General features: G+C 39.6%; 1 protein-coding gene across 1 annotated transcript; it reads right to left on the bottom strand.

Annotated features, from left to right (window-relative positions):
* Window positions 1-10308: 10308 nt before the first annotated feature.
* On the bottom strand, window positions 10309-15452 carry rps15a (ribosomal protein S15a). Its single transcript, XM_074683682.1, has 5 exons — window positions 15388-15452; window positions 14402-14539; window positions 14151-14230; window positions 13711-13796; window positions 10309-10439 (listed from the first exon to the last, which is right to left on the bottom strand). Exons 2-5 carry the CDS (start codon window positions 14532-14534, stop codon window positions 10346-10348), a joined length of 393 nt encoding a protein of 130 aa, XP_074539783.1. The 5' UTR covers window positions 14535-14539; window positions 15388-15452; the 3' UTR covers window positions 10309-10345.
* Between the last annotated feature and the right edge of the window lie 292 nt (window positions 15453-15744).

Here is a 15744-nt window from a genome sequence, read left to right on the forward strand (position 1 = left end):
TCCTTGAACAACACACGAAACTCCAGCTGAGTGAGTCATTTTGCCAAAAGAACCAATGAATGTTTTGTTTCTTTAAAAAAAAAAATACTTCAATGCATAAACAGCAAGAAGCATAGCCACAGGACAAAGAGTGGAAAAATGAGAAATAAGTGAAAAAGTAGTAATGTCAGGCTTAAAAACAGGATTTCTACTAATATCACCTTTGAAGATAATATTTTACTGATTTCGTTTTCTAATGACCCAGAATCCTTAAATTGCTGGTAGGGATGTTGAACCCATCAACCTAGTAAAAATCCTTGGCATTCATAAGACTCCATTGTATCTCAAGGGGTAATCATAATCTTCAGGAACAAAAAAGCTTGTGTTTAGAGGGCACAACAGAAAAAAAGCTTTAGCTTAGAGATTCAGAGAATACACAACCTAAAAGACGATGATTCACCACCTGCACATAATGAACTGACTGGGTTATTGGCAGATGGGAGCCTGCAGCACTGACTGCACAGAAAATGTCCATCAAGTGTGTGATGCAAATAGAGGGAGACGACTTGCAGAAGGAAGCAGGAAACAGCTCTCTCAACGCACCTCAACCAGATTTTGTACTGAAGAAAAATAAAATTCTTCTAATCAATGAGTTTTGAATGTAATAACTGGTGATATAATAATACACAGAGGTTATATTTGATGCTGTGCCTGAGTTGTGGTAGTTTTTAAAAGCTCATTATTCCAAATACATGTCACCATCCACCAGACTATCACCTTTTGTGTCTGCAAGAAAGTCAAGAGGGGAGTACTTTGAAAAGCTGAGGTGGAAATGTTGTAATGTATTTCTCAAGTTAGAAAAGCTTTCAAGGCAAAGGTCGAGGCAGATGGTCTTATCAGACAGTATGACAGACAAAAGAGACGAGCCTGCACATCATGTCTGAGGACATGCTTCTGATCAGCCAGTCGACCTCCTTAGTTCAGATAGAGGAGCAAGAATTGTTGAATGGGCTGCTATAATTCTGTTTCAAATTCAGGGTCACCCAGGAGTGTTTCAAGGTTACCCACAATGTCAGCAGAATCAGATTGAACTTCAGCTTTGTCTAACCCTTTCTTTTTTGTAAATAAAAAGAAAACATTTAGAAAATATCGGCAAGGAGAGAGGATCAAACTCTGTTTATACAACCCTCCATTATTAAGTTTCTAGAGAGACACCATACATAAAAAAAAATCAAAACAAATATCAGTGTTTGAAGCTTCTACTCAAATCACAAAGGTTTAAATTGACATAGTAGGCATGCATGTTATGTGGGCTAATATAAGCTATTAGCTACATGTACAACACTTCTGACTTAAACCACCAATGTCCCATTAACCCTCTAATGCATGAATTATGAAGAAGGAAAATGTCAAGATTTTTTTTCCAGAAGTTTTTCTTTTCTTCTTAGGGCATTTAAAAAATCAGGTTTAAATTTTAACAAATATTTGATTTTTTTTTTTTTTTTACATAAAGTTATGGACATGTCCATGTCCATGTCTCTCCTTTGCTAGGCGCTACCCAAGTAGCTGCCTGTTGCAGCAGCTCTATCTTCTTTGTCCATTTCTTGTAATTTTTTTCGTCACTTTTTCGTCATTTTTGTATTTGTAGTGGATCATTACTTTGTATGGTTCATTTGTTGGTCATGGACACCAAACTTTTTGTGGCTTCAGTGATATTTTTACTACTTTTTCTCCTGTGTTTGTCTGGAAATCCTACATGTAACCATAGCCACATTGTTTACATATGAAATTAGCTGTTAGCAGCCTGTAGCATGTCAATGCTAACTAGTGTAGGGCTTGATGATTTCCCTCAAGGTGAGGAGGAGGAGGTGAGGACAACGTGCTGGTTCTCGGGTGTGAGCTGGGAGGTGACGACGTGGACCTGTCCTTCCATCCATGGTTGTTGGAAACGTGGAATCAATCTCCGGGGGAATGGACGAGCTAGCCGTGCTAGCCCAGTGGCATCGTGCTGTTCACGGACGTGGCTGATGGAGCTGACATTGGACGCCGGCGCCACATTGGAGGAGCTTTGCCTGCTGTGAGCAGACAGGATCCAGGAGACAGAGACTGAGCGGACTGCTGGGGAGGCTCAGTCCTGGACCCTGTGGAGGTGGAGACTGGCTGGGCTGGAGAGTGGTGGACGAGCTGTCGTCATCTATTTTCTTATGGACCTTTTTGCACTTTCTATACACTTTCTTACTTTTGTTTTCTTAAATGCTGCTGTGACTCCTGAATTTCCCCTCAGGGATAAATAAATAAAGTATTTTCTATTCTATGTCCACTCCAGTGAACTACATGCTACTACTTGATTGCAGAAGCAACATTTAGCTCCATTTATTCAGACGAGTTAGTGTTTTCAAACACTTAGTTATCAGCATAAAAATGTACAGTTGTTCTGTGGTCAGTTTTTAGAAACGATACTATACAACAGAGGTAACGTCTATCAAGTTTTGACCGTCACAGAGCAACTGGTGTTTTGGAGTTAATAGCGACCATGCTAGCTGGTGACTCTCAGCCAACAGTTTCAGTGATTAACGACAGAGAGTCACCAGTTAACAGGGTCACACTTTATACTGAAACACCAGCGATGGCTGCGGGTAAATAATTAACTCAGGACGTGATTTTCTGGTTCTTTTATCCTGAACCAGGTCTCAGACTCAGCAGTCTATTTGCCTTTTTTGGTTGTGGAGGGTTTCTGCTTTATTGACACACGTTAACGTCCTGGTCCGTCACAGTCTGGTAAGTGTCCACAGATAATGCATTCATGTGCATCGAGTGACAGTTGTGTGTTTAAATTGCTCTCTGCGTACATGCTGGGTTTCTCCGCTGAAAACATCTGTCCACCTAATATCTGTCCCCTTGCTGATCTCTTCTGTCCACGCAAGGCATTTCCCAAACCTGGAAGCTGTTTACTATCCGTATGAGTGCTGATATTTGGTTAAAAAATGTGTTTTTTGGTGGTTAACTCCTCCATGTCAGTTGACAAACCATTATACTCAGCAGTGCTTCTGCACCCAAGTAGCGCGTGCATCCGGCGTTGTTGATAAACAAATAATCCCTATATAGAATAACACTTCTACTTAGATTTTACTGTATATCATCACGTTTTTTATTAACTCTAGTGTTCTCTTGGAATAGGATTGACATGTGTCAACAGGAGTTCACAAGTGTGTCTGTTGGTCATCCTGAAGAAAATTTACTTGCAGTTACAACTACTGAACACTGAATGAAGCTCAAAGGAGTGGAGCAGCAGAGAGCACATACCAAACTGATAAGCAGCTCCACTATAGAGACCATTAGATTCAGTAGAAAATGGCTTATATGGCTGCCCACTGCAGTCACCACCTCGCACCAGAAGGTTCAAGTCAGTAACCTTTGATCTTTCTCTGAGTCCCGAGCTTGTGGCTTAGGTTCCTCTGGATCACTGCTGTAGACGGCCTGCCAGACTCCGGCTGCTACATCTAATAACATTTAGTTTTATTATTAGAATCACTGTTATGATGTCAGTGTTAATTTCAGAATAGCCCCACTCAAACTGCCTGATTTGAAACTTTCATTCTTACCCCTATTGTCAACACTGATTGAAAACACTAACCTGAGACCTGTTGACTTAAATGAGATCACTGTATTAGCACATTATCCTGTCTTGGTGTTGGGTTTTTTGTTGATTATAAAAGGTTTAAAAATCTTTATTTGTTAAGTGTATTTGAAATTATGTGTGAATTGAATGTTTTAAATAAAGTTTGCTTGATTAATTAGACTCAGGCTTTGTCTGATATCATTCATTCATCAGTTCTTATAGTCTAATGTTTGGAAGATCAAAACTGACGACCACTAGAAGAGCATTAGACATTTATATTGTGTGGAGTTTTCCTATTTTCAAGATATGTATGTTTGCCACGCCCTCTGGGTGCAGTGTTCCAACTTGTGTTTGGATGATGGTTGGTCTCTTTTGTTGTGCCTCGTGTTAACCGGTGAAGCCGAGCTGGTGAGTTATTATTTCCAATAAAAAATTATAACTTGATGTAACTTGGGATAAAACGTATAAGAATGCTTGTACCTTTTAACATCATACTTAGTTGTTTACTTTGTGTTTTCTAGTTGATTACCTGTTGCTGACGGCACGATCTTTCACTGTTTAAATGCCTATGGAGAGCATGTGTGGAGTTGCTGAAGGCCAATAAACAAGTCACAAAAGTACAAAGATTGTGTTGGAGCTGAGTATGACACTGTTTCGCCGGTCAAGCACATCCCGTGCGGTGGGATTATTGGTTTGACACAGTCAGATCTAGTAAAAAAACGTACATATATCATGGTCATCATCTTATGAAAGAGAAAAAAATATTCATGACATTAAAGGAAGACATAAATGCTCAGACTAGAGTGGAAAGAGTGTCTTCATTTTACAAAGAGTCCAACATATTGTGCCCTATATTAGAGACACCAATAACAATTATAGCCTTGTATCAACACATAATTTATTGTTTCCCTGATGTTATCAGATGGTCTGCTATTTTGAAACCAGTCAAATCTGTGAAATCAGTAAATGGAAAAACCTCCTAACAACATCCTGGTGAACAGGGTGTTAGACTTCCTAAAAAAGCTACAGATGACTAAGTTGCTTTTCTGTGTGGTTTCAAGTCCTGGTGGGGCCCTCAACACAGTGTGATGTGATATGATGAGTGTTCCTTAAGCAGCGTTACATACTCACTCATTTATTATTAAAGCTTAAACAGTAATCACTTCTAATGCTGTGATTTACTGCAGGGCAAACTGTACATCATGCACATAAGAGGACAAACGGCTCTGTTACGCTCAAGGTGATCTATAGCGGACAAATGAGAGGCCTAATTAATAACGGCACCTTTTCGCTGGCACCTCTCGGCCTCCCTGTTATTATATGTACATTAACAGCTTGTGTGTTCATTGTCTGCTAATTTACAGTTGCTTAACAAAGCGTGAGCAGAGCAGGGGGTGGCTGCTACTGGTTACCTGCACAAACCAAGTGCTCCCACTGTTGCAGCAGCAGCAGCTGTGGGATTCCCAGCCAACCACCCAAGATGGGACCCAGAGGAGCATGATGCCCTTGAGGACAGCCAGAGACTGCAGGACAGAATGGATGGCTGCATTCATAGCCATAAATTCACAGCCTCCTAACTATCTAATTCATCATATGCACACCAGACTCTTCTACAACATGAAAACTCCAGCACACATTCACCCTTCCCACCCACGGCTGCTGCCTCCCTGGTTTGTCCTAGTAAATAAGGCATACAGACAGAGATAGGGCACAGAGGGAATAACATGAGATAAGTGTATCAGTGAAATGACCATATGACAATGCACAGCCGCTATTTCACCTTGGGATGCGAGGATTCATTTGTATTTGAGGGAACAATTCTCTTTCTCTATACAAAAGATACATTTTCATATCTTCTTCTCTGCTGGTCACCATTTATTCCAGTCTTTCCACGGGTCTTTGAAGATATGGCATCTGTCTGGGCTGTGTTGGGTGCACACATAAATCACATGGCTGAATATAGATGTGCAATTCATAATAAGATCTTGTGCAACAGCAGCATGGTAACATAAACAGGATGTGTTTGCTCTGGAACAAGAAGCAGGCCTGCCCGGGACTTTGTAACCTTATAAACTGAAATCACTTTATGTTGTTTGTGCTGATGCAAACAGTATCGTCTGCTTTTGATTGTGGAGTCGGGTTCTTTTCTTTCCACATAAATTCAGATTTATTGTGACGGGTAGATTACACAGATCAAAGTTAAAATAATTCCTCTCCTTTTATCACAAACTCGAGCTGAAAAACAACCAAACGAGCTCCTTTGTTTCCTCTCACATTTCCTTTAAAGTCCAAGGAGATAGACATAATATCCACAGACAAAGCTTTTTCAGTTTGAATCTTGATACTGAGGCATGTTTAATATAAAAATGTAAGAACAGAAAATTGCCTCAGTTCATCTTCAGCACATCCCCTCTCACTTTTTTAATCGCCTTTGTTTTTCTCCCTCATTTCACCGTGACCCACTAAGTGGTTCATGGCAGCAGAAGACAATGCAGAGCTGAGCATAAAGAATTTTTCTCTCTTTTGACTGGATCCACGTTTCATACTTTTACTGCTTTTTCAATATTAATTCTGTTATCTCTGAATCAATCATAATTAGTCTTGGTGCTTGCCAACCAGCCTGGCCTGAATGCAGTATGAGGACCAGGACCAGAGGAGGATTATCGAGGATGAGACATATTTCTACTGCCCCCTAGTGCTCGCAGGAGGAACTTTAACCAGAGAGCCTCTGCTATAGACCCAACAAGCTGACCAACATGAAACCATCCACAGCACAGAGGCACAAAGAGGCTTTATGAAAACTGATGCAATGCTAACAAGCAGCTAATAAGTTTCCAGACTCCAGTGGTCAGTCTGTGGGATGTCTGTGGTGAAGGGTGTTATGTTTGCACTTGGACTTCGCTGTCAGCTGTAAAATGCTTTCTCCACACCAGGAATTTGCAGCTTGGAGTTGCTTTTCTGATGCTTCATCACCTCTCACATCACACAGAGAAAGAACACAGAGAGATGAGTCATTTTCACAGTTTCCTATAGTTTCACATTCACAAAGAGAGACAGGTATAAAAATACTATGAAATCATTTTGATCAACAAGAAGCACAAAGGGAAATTTCTCTCAATTATCTCGCTAGTAAAATTTGCACAAGGTATTTGGAAAATAGCAGGTATTTTTTAAACCTTGTTAATGCTTCAATAATAAAACTGTCAGAAGCAGAGAGTAATACAACTTGCAATTAAAAGGAGCTGCATCAAAGTAGGCACCTGTAGATTTTCAGCTAAATTTTATTCCCAAGGGTTTTGAGAATCCACATTCTGTCTAAAACTGTTGACTCTAGATCACCAAAAAACAAGGACCTGTTAAAAGGAAGAAAACTTTTTAGAAAAAGAAAAATCAACTGAGTTTTGCTCATTTTCAATCTTTTTGAGAAGCATGTACTTTCCTGACTTGGTAATATTTAGTTCAGCTTTCAAGAAAGGAGCTCAACAGTTTTGGCTCCAATTAAAAGTTGTTTCATAAGTGAAAAGCTTTTCTTCCCCTAGAGTAAAAATCCTGCTTCACATTTTTAATTAATCCTTGAATAATGTTGAATTAATCAAATGATTTGGAGGTCAATAGCACATCATGCTTTTAAGTTGTTGCCATGATTTCTTCAGGTGTGAATCCAGCACAATACAGCTTCAATTGTATGGCACCTTTTCCTGATAACGTCACAAGGAAAAGAGTGATAGAAAAATGACAGCAGCTGATAAAAGAATAAAGAGTAAGGTAAGATGATTTAAAGTCAGATTAAATGTAGTGAAGAGCAACCTAAATTTAAGAATCAATAAAATCAGCTAAAAGTTTGAAAATAGACTTTGAAAACACAAATGATCCATTTTCACAAACAATAATTATGCAGAACATTTACTCAAATTAAAATTTGGATTAGAAAAATGGTGTTCATTTTAGCTTCAGAAAAACAGAGAGCATTTTTTGTTTTGAAATGGAAAAGCAGAGTTTCACAGTGCTGGGGCATAAATACAGAAATCTTTTTCTGCTGTGTTTGTGTTGGACAGAAGGGACGTTTAAAAATCTCATAATTGTTGCAGCTAAACTCAAATTATCTCACGGGCCACAGAACACAAGCGTTATTTTAGTTTTCTTTTCATATTATTTGCTTTAAAAATATCAAACACCGAAGCCTGTTGTTTTCCAACACGTTGAGCAAAAGTTCAGCAAAACCCCAACCCACCTCTCCCACTCCCCCTGCCTCCGGCTCTCAGTCAAAGCAGGCCACTCTGCACACTTTTTGTTTGGTTATTAATGTATTCTGTTTGTTTTTCAGAGTGGCACAGTTCCTCTTCTCCTCCACAGCCCTGCTTCAAACCCTTCAGGGGTCCAGCTGACAGACGCTGAAGACTGGAGGAACATGCCAGGCAGTGAACCCTGATCCCCAGATGTACACTAGCAGGCTGACTTCAAACACTTTGTCACTGTGGCAAAATTCTGAGAGGTCTGGATAGATTAGGGACACATGCAGGGAGCATTTCTATAACCTGTAGTGTTGTGATTCTTAAATCCTTCTTCTGTTTAAGAAAGACCTTTGGGGCTTCATCATCTCCTGACCACTGCAGAGGACCTCATTGTGCCTCTTACGGCCGTACGCAACACTGCTCTGTCCAACTTCATTTGATTTGAATTTATTTAATTTTGCAGAGTCAGATTTGTGCACTCTGTGAAATATGTCAGTACTTTCATGGTTTCGATGCCTCTCGGTCCACTGTTCAAACTGAAAGGGCTTGAGGATGTAAAACTTTTATTTGATGAATCCAGCTCTATGTTCGATAATAATTACCTCTGTACCTAAAGTAACGTCACTTCTCAAACTTTCTTAAATCTCTTTGGTAATTACATAGAGATTCACCTGAAAGTCAAATTCTTTTGGCATTTAATTTAATATCTGTAATTTCAGATTATTAAAAAGAACATCACTGATGAGCTGCAAAAAGAAAAAACAATATTGCCTTTTAAATCCTGTGAAAGGGTAAGTAAATGCCACCATCCAACGCTCAGGGAAAAAGAGTTTTTGAAGATTTTTAGAAATGTCTCCCATGGGGAGAGTCTTTCCCCTGGAGTGTGACAAGCAGAGCACTTGATGAGTTGGTTTTTAAAGGTATTAGAGAGTTTAAAGACAGCTCTCTTCAATAAGTGTTTCTGTGCCTGTGTGTGTGTGTGAAGAGGAGCATCCGTCCGCCAAGGTTTAAGTGAGATTTTGACTCACTGATCAGAGCCTTTCATCAAATCAATCAGCTCCTCTGGAAGCGTGAGCCACTGACTCCTTCAAACTGCAAAGTCAGGAAGCTAAACTTAAAAACTTTATGAAGCATCAAACTGTTACAAGCCATCTGAACATTTGACTCATTCGGAGCATCACCCATGTCTTAACACTCACTGCTAACAGAGCATGAAAGCTCCTCTGAAGTCTGCGCTCTGGCTGCTTTCACTGATCTGTTAAAGCAACAGCTGGAGAGTTTGTTTCAAGTCAGCGCTTAAGAGCTGTGACAGAGATAGGCAGGCAGGCTGGACTCAGACCCATGAGGAGTACTTGGACAGAGCTGTTGCATTAGCAGGCTGTTACCTCTCCTCTTCTGGGTCTAAGATGAGGTCAGCAGCCAGACTCCAAAGAGGTTGGGAACAAGACAAGATACACAGAGGACCCCAGAAAAGGCCAGACTGGTAAGAGGATTTCAGAGGCAGGAAGCCAGCTCTTTAAACAGACTTTCTAATGTGTAGCAGGAAAAGTGTCTGATCACTCTTTCTGCTAATCACATAAACTACAGCGTGGGTGTTAACCAGGGGTCTGTCTGCCTTCGATATCAGGTCAGGTAGTGCTAATGTAATAAATCCTCTAAGGCCTGTTCTTGACTCATAACTGCACCTCTTGTTGGTTTATAATGCTTCTTATTGACCCTTTTCCCTTCAGCAAGTTGACTGCATGGCTATCATGACCTCTAGTCATTCACAGATGACAAAAACATGCCTCATTCTGTCTTGTTATGCTTGAATCAAGACAATGACCATAAATGTTAGTCTTCAATTAATCAGGAGTTTCTTAAAGTGTGTGCTTTAATCTTTGAATAGACATGTAACCACTATATTTACCATTTGACATGGTTCAGACTTTAACTCAGTTTTCCTTCTATACACTTTTCACTGGTAACTACAGCATCATTTTGAGAACACCTCATGGCTTAACTCAGGTAAGCCTGCTTTATCAGTCCGGTTCACTGTTACACTCGTTACTGTTTTTCTACTACAGAGGTCATCAACTAAATTTGTCTAAGGGCCAAGCAGACACTGTGAGGGCCAGATGCTCTTGTTAAATAAATGACAATATTGTAACCTAACTAATGTTTTTATTTGATATTATTTTTCATTCCAAATTTATGATAAAAATGTTGCCTCAGTTCTGGGTCATTTTTCTAAAACGTGGGTTTATTTTGACACTTTTTGCTATGTTGATGCAGCTCGGTGTTTTCTGATTGGACTACATTATTTGGTCCTGTTATTTACCACAGGAAATCTGTGCACATGAACCAGGTGTTGGAGCTCAGGGCAGTATGAGCTGTGGGGGGATTTTGAAGTTAGTTTTTGAGACACCAGAACCAAAGTGACCAAGCCCCTTCCATGCACACGACTGCAGCCATGAAATGAGACACCGGACCAGCAGCTTTTCTCCTGGTGGTTTTATTTGCAGTTCTTTACATTTTAGAAAAAGAATCCAAGGATTTTGCCTCCCGTGTGTTTCCTCCTGGCCTCTTCGTGGTCCATGATGCCAGCTGAGGTGGTCAGCACAATGTATCTGTGGAAAACAAACCAGCACTTCAGTATACAGGTCAAATGACTTTCACAGGCACAATCAGAGCCAAACAGTGATCATAGAGTGCAACAGAAAATCCCATGTTTTTTAATCTGCAGAGCAGGAGTCATTGGTAATGTTCAATATATTTTTTCAGAAGAATCTTCACTAAATTACTGGTATTGCTCACTAAATGAGCAAACACAGCCACTCTACAACATAATAAAGAAGAAACCGTTTTCATGTTTTGACATCATCACTAAACTCTGCTCAATCCTTTTACAATGTTGAATTTTCTTAGGTTTTAAAAAAAATGTTTAGGTTTTAGACGGGGACAAAAATGTTTATGTGGCCAGATTTTTTTTATTACTTTTGGTCAAAGCACATCAGATTTACATTGTTCACCCGTTAGCTGCAAAATGTTACCTGCTTCAAGCAGCATGACTGTTGTTATCAGTCTACATAAACAGTGACAGGTTTTCCTGAGCGTTTTCCTCTTTTTACATTGCACTTCCCATTCACTACATCAGAGTCACACTAAAGGCAGAGGCTGCTATGTAAAGCTCCTGTATTAACTAACTCCATTCACCAGTAAATGCAGCAGCAGCACTGACGAGGAGTCAGGTTCAGTGCCAAAGACCAAGCAGCTCGTGGAGAGCGGGATCTTGGATCAAATCTCCAACCTTAAGTTTGACTGATAACAACTCTACCACTGAGCTACACACACACACACACACACACACACACACACACACACACACACACACACACACACACACACACACACACACACACACACACACACACACACAAACACACACACAAACACAACACACACACAAATATAGCACAGAAGCTGAGAGAGCAGGAGGAGAGGGAAAGACTTACAAACTTACTAACACAACAGTACGACTTACATTTTAATTTTCAGGCACAGTGTTTACCAGGTTTCCCTTGCTTGTAAAGAATATTCAAAAAAAAACTTTCCACTTTTCATTCTGGAGAGAAGTTTTGGCTCCATCTTTACTGATTTTCTGGACTGATTAAGAAATAACTATGCGATACTTATGCTGTGAAACAATGACAAGTTCACCAGGTCCTCTGAAAACAATTCCCCATAAAAAAAACACCCATTGGTGCTGACAGGGGCTTGAGGTGGAACAAAAATTTGGCAAAGACTGCTGTCTCCCTCTTTCATACTAAGGAGAACACCTGCAGAAATGTATTCCCCAACAAATAACACTTTATATTATTTCTTTTTTGATTCTGTGATTCAGAAAAGGAACGTCTCAGGACCAGAACTTAGAGCTGCTATACTAAACCAGTAACTTCAACAATGGATATCTCTAAGAGGTCAAATCTGTACTCCTGGGCATTCAAAACTGTATGCTTTAAAAAAATGTTGAATCTTAATCTGCATATTGTGTCACAGAAAATCCCTGAACTCTTGTTTTTGTCTTTGAATCATTATCTTTTTTTTTTTTTCAAACCTTTGGTTTGCCCTTCAATACAATGAATTACCAACAAGGATTCAGAGGAGCTAAATTATGGTGTCTTCATCTAAAATGAAGTGTACTTGCTACCACTTTTCTCCAGCAGAGGGTGAAATGTTTCACTGACTCATGTGATGTGCATTTTATGGGAAAATATGGCACCTGATATATTCTGTGAACGTTGTCATCATCACTTAACTTTTTCTCACAGTCCGTTGTTAAAATATCAAAATAAAAAACATAAATATTGGAAAATCAGAATTTAAACTGTAACAGAATCAAATCCCAAGAATAGCAAATCGTCCCAGCCCTACTGCTTCGTGCAGTGGTTTTAAGCTTACAACAAGCAGAACAGATAGACATTATGGACCAGCTGGCACTGTTTCCTTTTCCACTACTGTCAGTCAGTCTGCAACTAGGGTTATGGTACAGCGCAAGGTTAAGACAACTGGTGGCAGTAAGAGCCAAACTTCATGCAGCAAGTCTCTAAAAAAACTAGTAGCATCCTCGCTGCGAACAGATATGGAGACAAAGACATGGGAGGATTTGGGTTACAATAAAGCAGTGATCAACAAACCTACTACGCACCACCACTGCCCTGATTAGCCTATAACCCTTTTAGCCCTGAGGTCCCCCAGTTGGGGGCTTTGAAGTCACTCCTCAACATAAGACAAAAAATACCTGAATTATCACTCTGAGCCGGTGACATTAATACCAATACTGACACCTCTAAACTAATTTCATAAGTGTTCCCTTTATTAGGACACCAGAATGATTCAAATAGGCGTTTTAGATGCAGATATGCTCATTTCAATGTGGGCATGTCATTTTTCAAGCAGAGAGCCAAAAAAGAGACCAGGGCTTCAAAGGCTGACAACAGCAAGACCTGCCACACAGGACCAGTGTGTGCTGTCCCTACAAACTGAGTGATACTCTCAACTTCGATAGGTGCAGATCACAAAAGGACTTCATGCTTTTCTGTACAGACTTGTTCATTTAATACTTGACAAGTTGGATAAAAGAGTTCATACTGTTCAAGGCTTGAAATACTTTGAAATGTTCTGTCTCAGCAGTAACACAACCACCCACCATGAGCTGGCCTAGAGCCATGATTCTAATTTGCATTGTTCCTCAGATGTAAACCAGAGCAGATGACAGACATCTCGTACCATGATGCATTTAGGCAGAATCCTGGTCTAGAAAATGGAAACCGTTAACCTGCCACATCTCTCTCTGGAAAACTTCATACGTTTTATACATTGTGCTTGATTTTTTGACTGACATGATTTATTTAACCTTTTACTACAGTCAGTCAAAATCTAAACAAATAGAAAATAAGTCACTCGATAAAATTTATTAGAAAGTTGCAGCAATTCGTTATATTCAATAAAATATTAGACATCCATCTGAGAGAACTACCATTCAGATCAAAGAGGTCTACGTGTCTGTTCTTTATCGCTGCTCCGCTACTCATTGTACTTCTCTGTACTAAAATACAGATCCACATGAAAGGATAAGCTCACATCGATTCTATAAGCATCAATTGACATGAACTTTCCTGTAAAATCGAACTACCTCCACCTTGTGTTCTTTCCCAATCTCCTTTCTAAACTAAAACAAGAAACTACTATTCCACAGCAACAACATGGGACAACAAAGAGAACAGCTCTGGCAGGAAATGATAAAGAACAAGCTAAAAGACAACATGAACTAACAAAAACAAATTCTCACTCTGATTTGTTCAAAACAACATTGACCGGAAAGTAGAACATGATTCTCACCCAAACTGTCTTGAGGGCAGCAGGTTGTTCTGCCACTTCTCCAGGTCCTTGAGCTGGAGGTCAAAACGTGGACTAATCACGCCACACTGTAAAAATAATACAAAGACTTTGTTTGAGCCTTCACATTGACACAGAGCAAGCAATAGCAGTAAATTTATCATAATCTTTATTTTTTCTTCAGTCGTATAAAATCAAAATGTATCGTGAAAATGCAGTTGTATCACCTTAAATTTACTTCACCTAGAGCCCTTAAAACTTCTGAATAAAAATAATGATCAAAGAATACAGGTTGTAAGAAAAGTGTATCAGACAAGATGCTGGGCAACTTTTAGTTGACAAAAGATCTCATGCAACTGAGTTAGTCGCAAAACCAACGCCACAAATTCCAACATTTTTTATATACATTATCAAAAGCAGCTCAACATATGAATAATATTTACCTTGTTCAGTCTGCCTGTGAGATTGACAACAATTTTTCCGGCTCTGTGGTCGTCAATGATCTCAAACTCACCAATGTAACCTGTAAAGAAGGGAGCAAGAGCAACACTGTTTATCAAAAGAATGCACCTCATATTTTTTAAGCAACCTTAGAATGTTTTCATTCACGTACACTACAACATTATGTCTCAGTTTCTCTTATGGTGGTTCGACTGTCACAAAGAAGAGATGAGAGATCCTCTCCAACACTCACCGTGCTTCATCATGACGGTAAGGAAGCGCACAATCACCTTGGAGCAGGGTCTGATGAGGACCTGGCGTTTCCCACGCTTCTCTGCATTGTTGATGCTTTTCAGAGCATCTGCGAGAACGTTCATGCGCACCATGATGCCTGCGGACAAAAAGACAACATTACATTAACATCTCGTAGAAGACACAAAGTCTACAGACGTAATGTCTGACTGGATATCAAATGGTTCATTACAGAAACAGCTACAGTAATGTTACACTACGTTATCTGAATACACAATGACTATGCACATTCACGATCATATTTCTCTTCGTCAAAATGTGATCGTAATGAAACTCCACAACCCTTTCTCACAGATAAAGACATAATCATTGGGCATGTCAGCCTTTCAAAGACCTGCTAGCCCATAGCATTTTACGGTAGGCTACGTTGTAGCAATAGAGCTAACTACATCACTGTATTTCCTGCAACATTTTGTACCACTGGTCCAGGTAATCTAAGAGGACACAGTAATTATCAGCAGCAGTCCAGTTACGCTGGAATAGTATCAGGCGGTCACGAACCAAAGCATGGTCTTTATGGAGCGTCCTCACACAGCCTAGCCGACTGAGCTAACGGACGTCTCTGTAAGCTTAAACAACTGTACCAACGTCGCCTATTGATTTAACAAACACACAGGGATATCAGAAAGTAATTGCAGCACAACATAAACCGGCACGTGTGGCGTTAAATAAAGGTTTATTTGAGTCGTGAAGCTAAAAGTTCAGAGGGCGCTTAAACAGCATCGGACCTCAGGGCCGAGCAGGTCTGTTGGATGGAACATTTGAGACTCAAATACTATTAAATCGTCGAACAAATCAAGACGATAACGGGCCCAAACTGTAACTGTGAACCCCTGCTTCAAAGTTATCATAAAAATGAAACATTTAACGCGACGATGGTTTAGATATTTCATAGATTGAAGTTAGCAGTAAATGAAGACACCTTACCGGTTCTGCAATATGGCGGAAAGAGGAAGTAGAAAAGAAATGCAATGCATTATGGGAAAAAATCCAAGACTGTTTCAAGTAGATATAATCAACACACAATCATCATAGCTTGATGAATAGAAGAAAATACTACACTTTCCAGATGCACATGATTTAAAAAAAAAAAAAAAAAAAAAAGAAAAATTATACATCTAAAAAGAATCCAGGTATTGTTTTCGAAATGTCTTAAAGCAACTGTTTTCATCGTCTTTTAAATTTCATCCTGACAGAGGGAATACCTCACATCAAGAAAGACTATTTCCAAAACATATTGAATTTACATCTGTCAAAACGGATAAAGAAAGGTTAATGACTACA

Source organism: Halichoeres trimaculatus, unplaced genomic scaffold (assembly GCF_033239565.1).
Source record: "Halichoeres trimaculatus isolate MK-OKI-2021-1 unplaced genomic scaffold, fHalTri1.1 fHalTri1_scaffold_2, whole genome shotgun sequence".
In the NCBI taxonomy this organism is placed as follows: domain Eukaryota; kingdom Metazoa; phylum Chordata; class Actinopteri; order Labriformes; family Labridae; genus Halichoeres; species Halichoeres trimaculatus.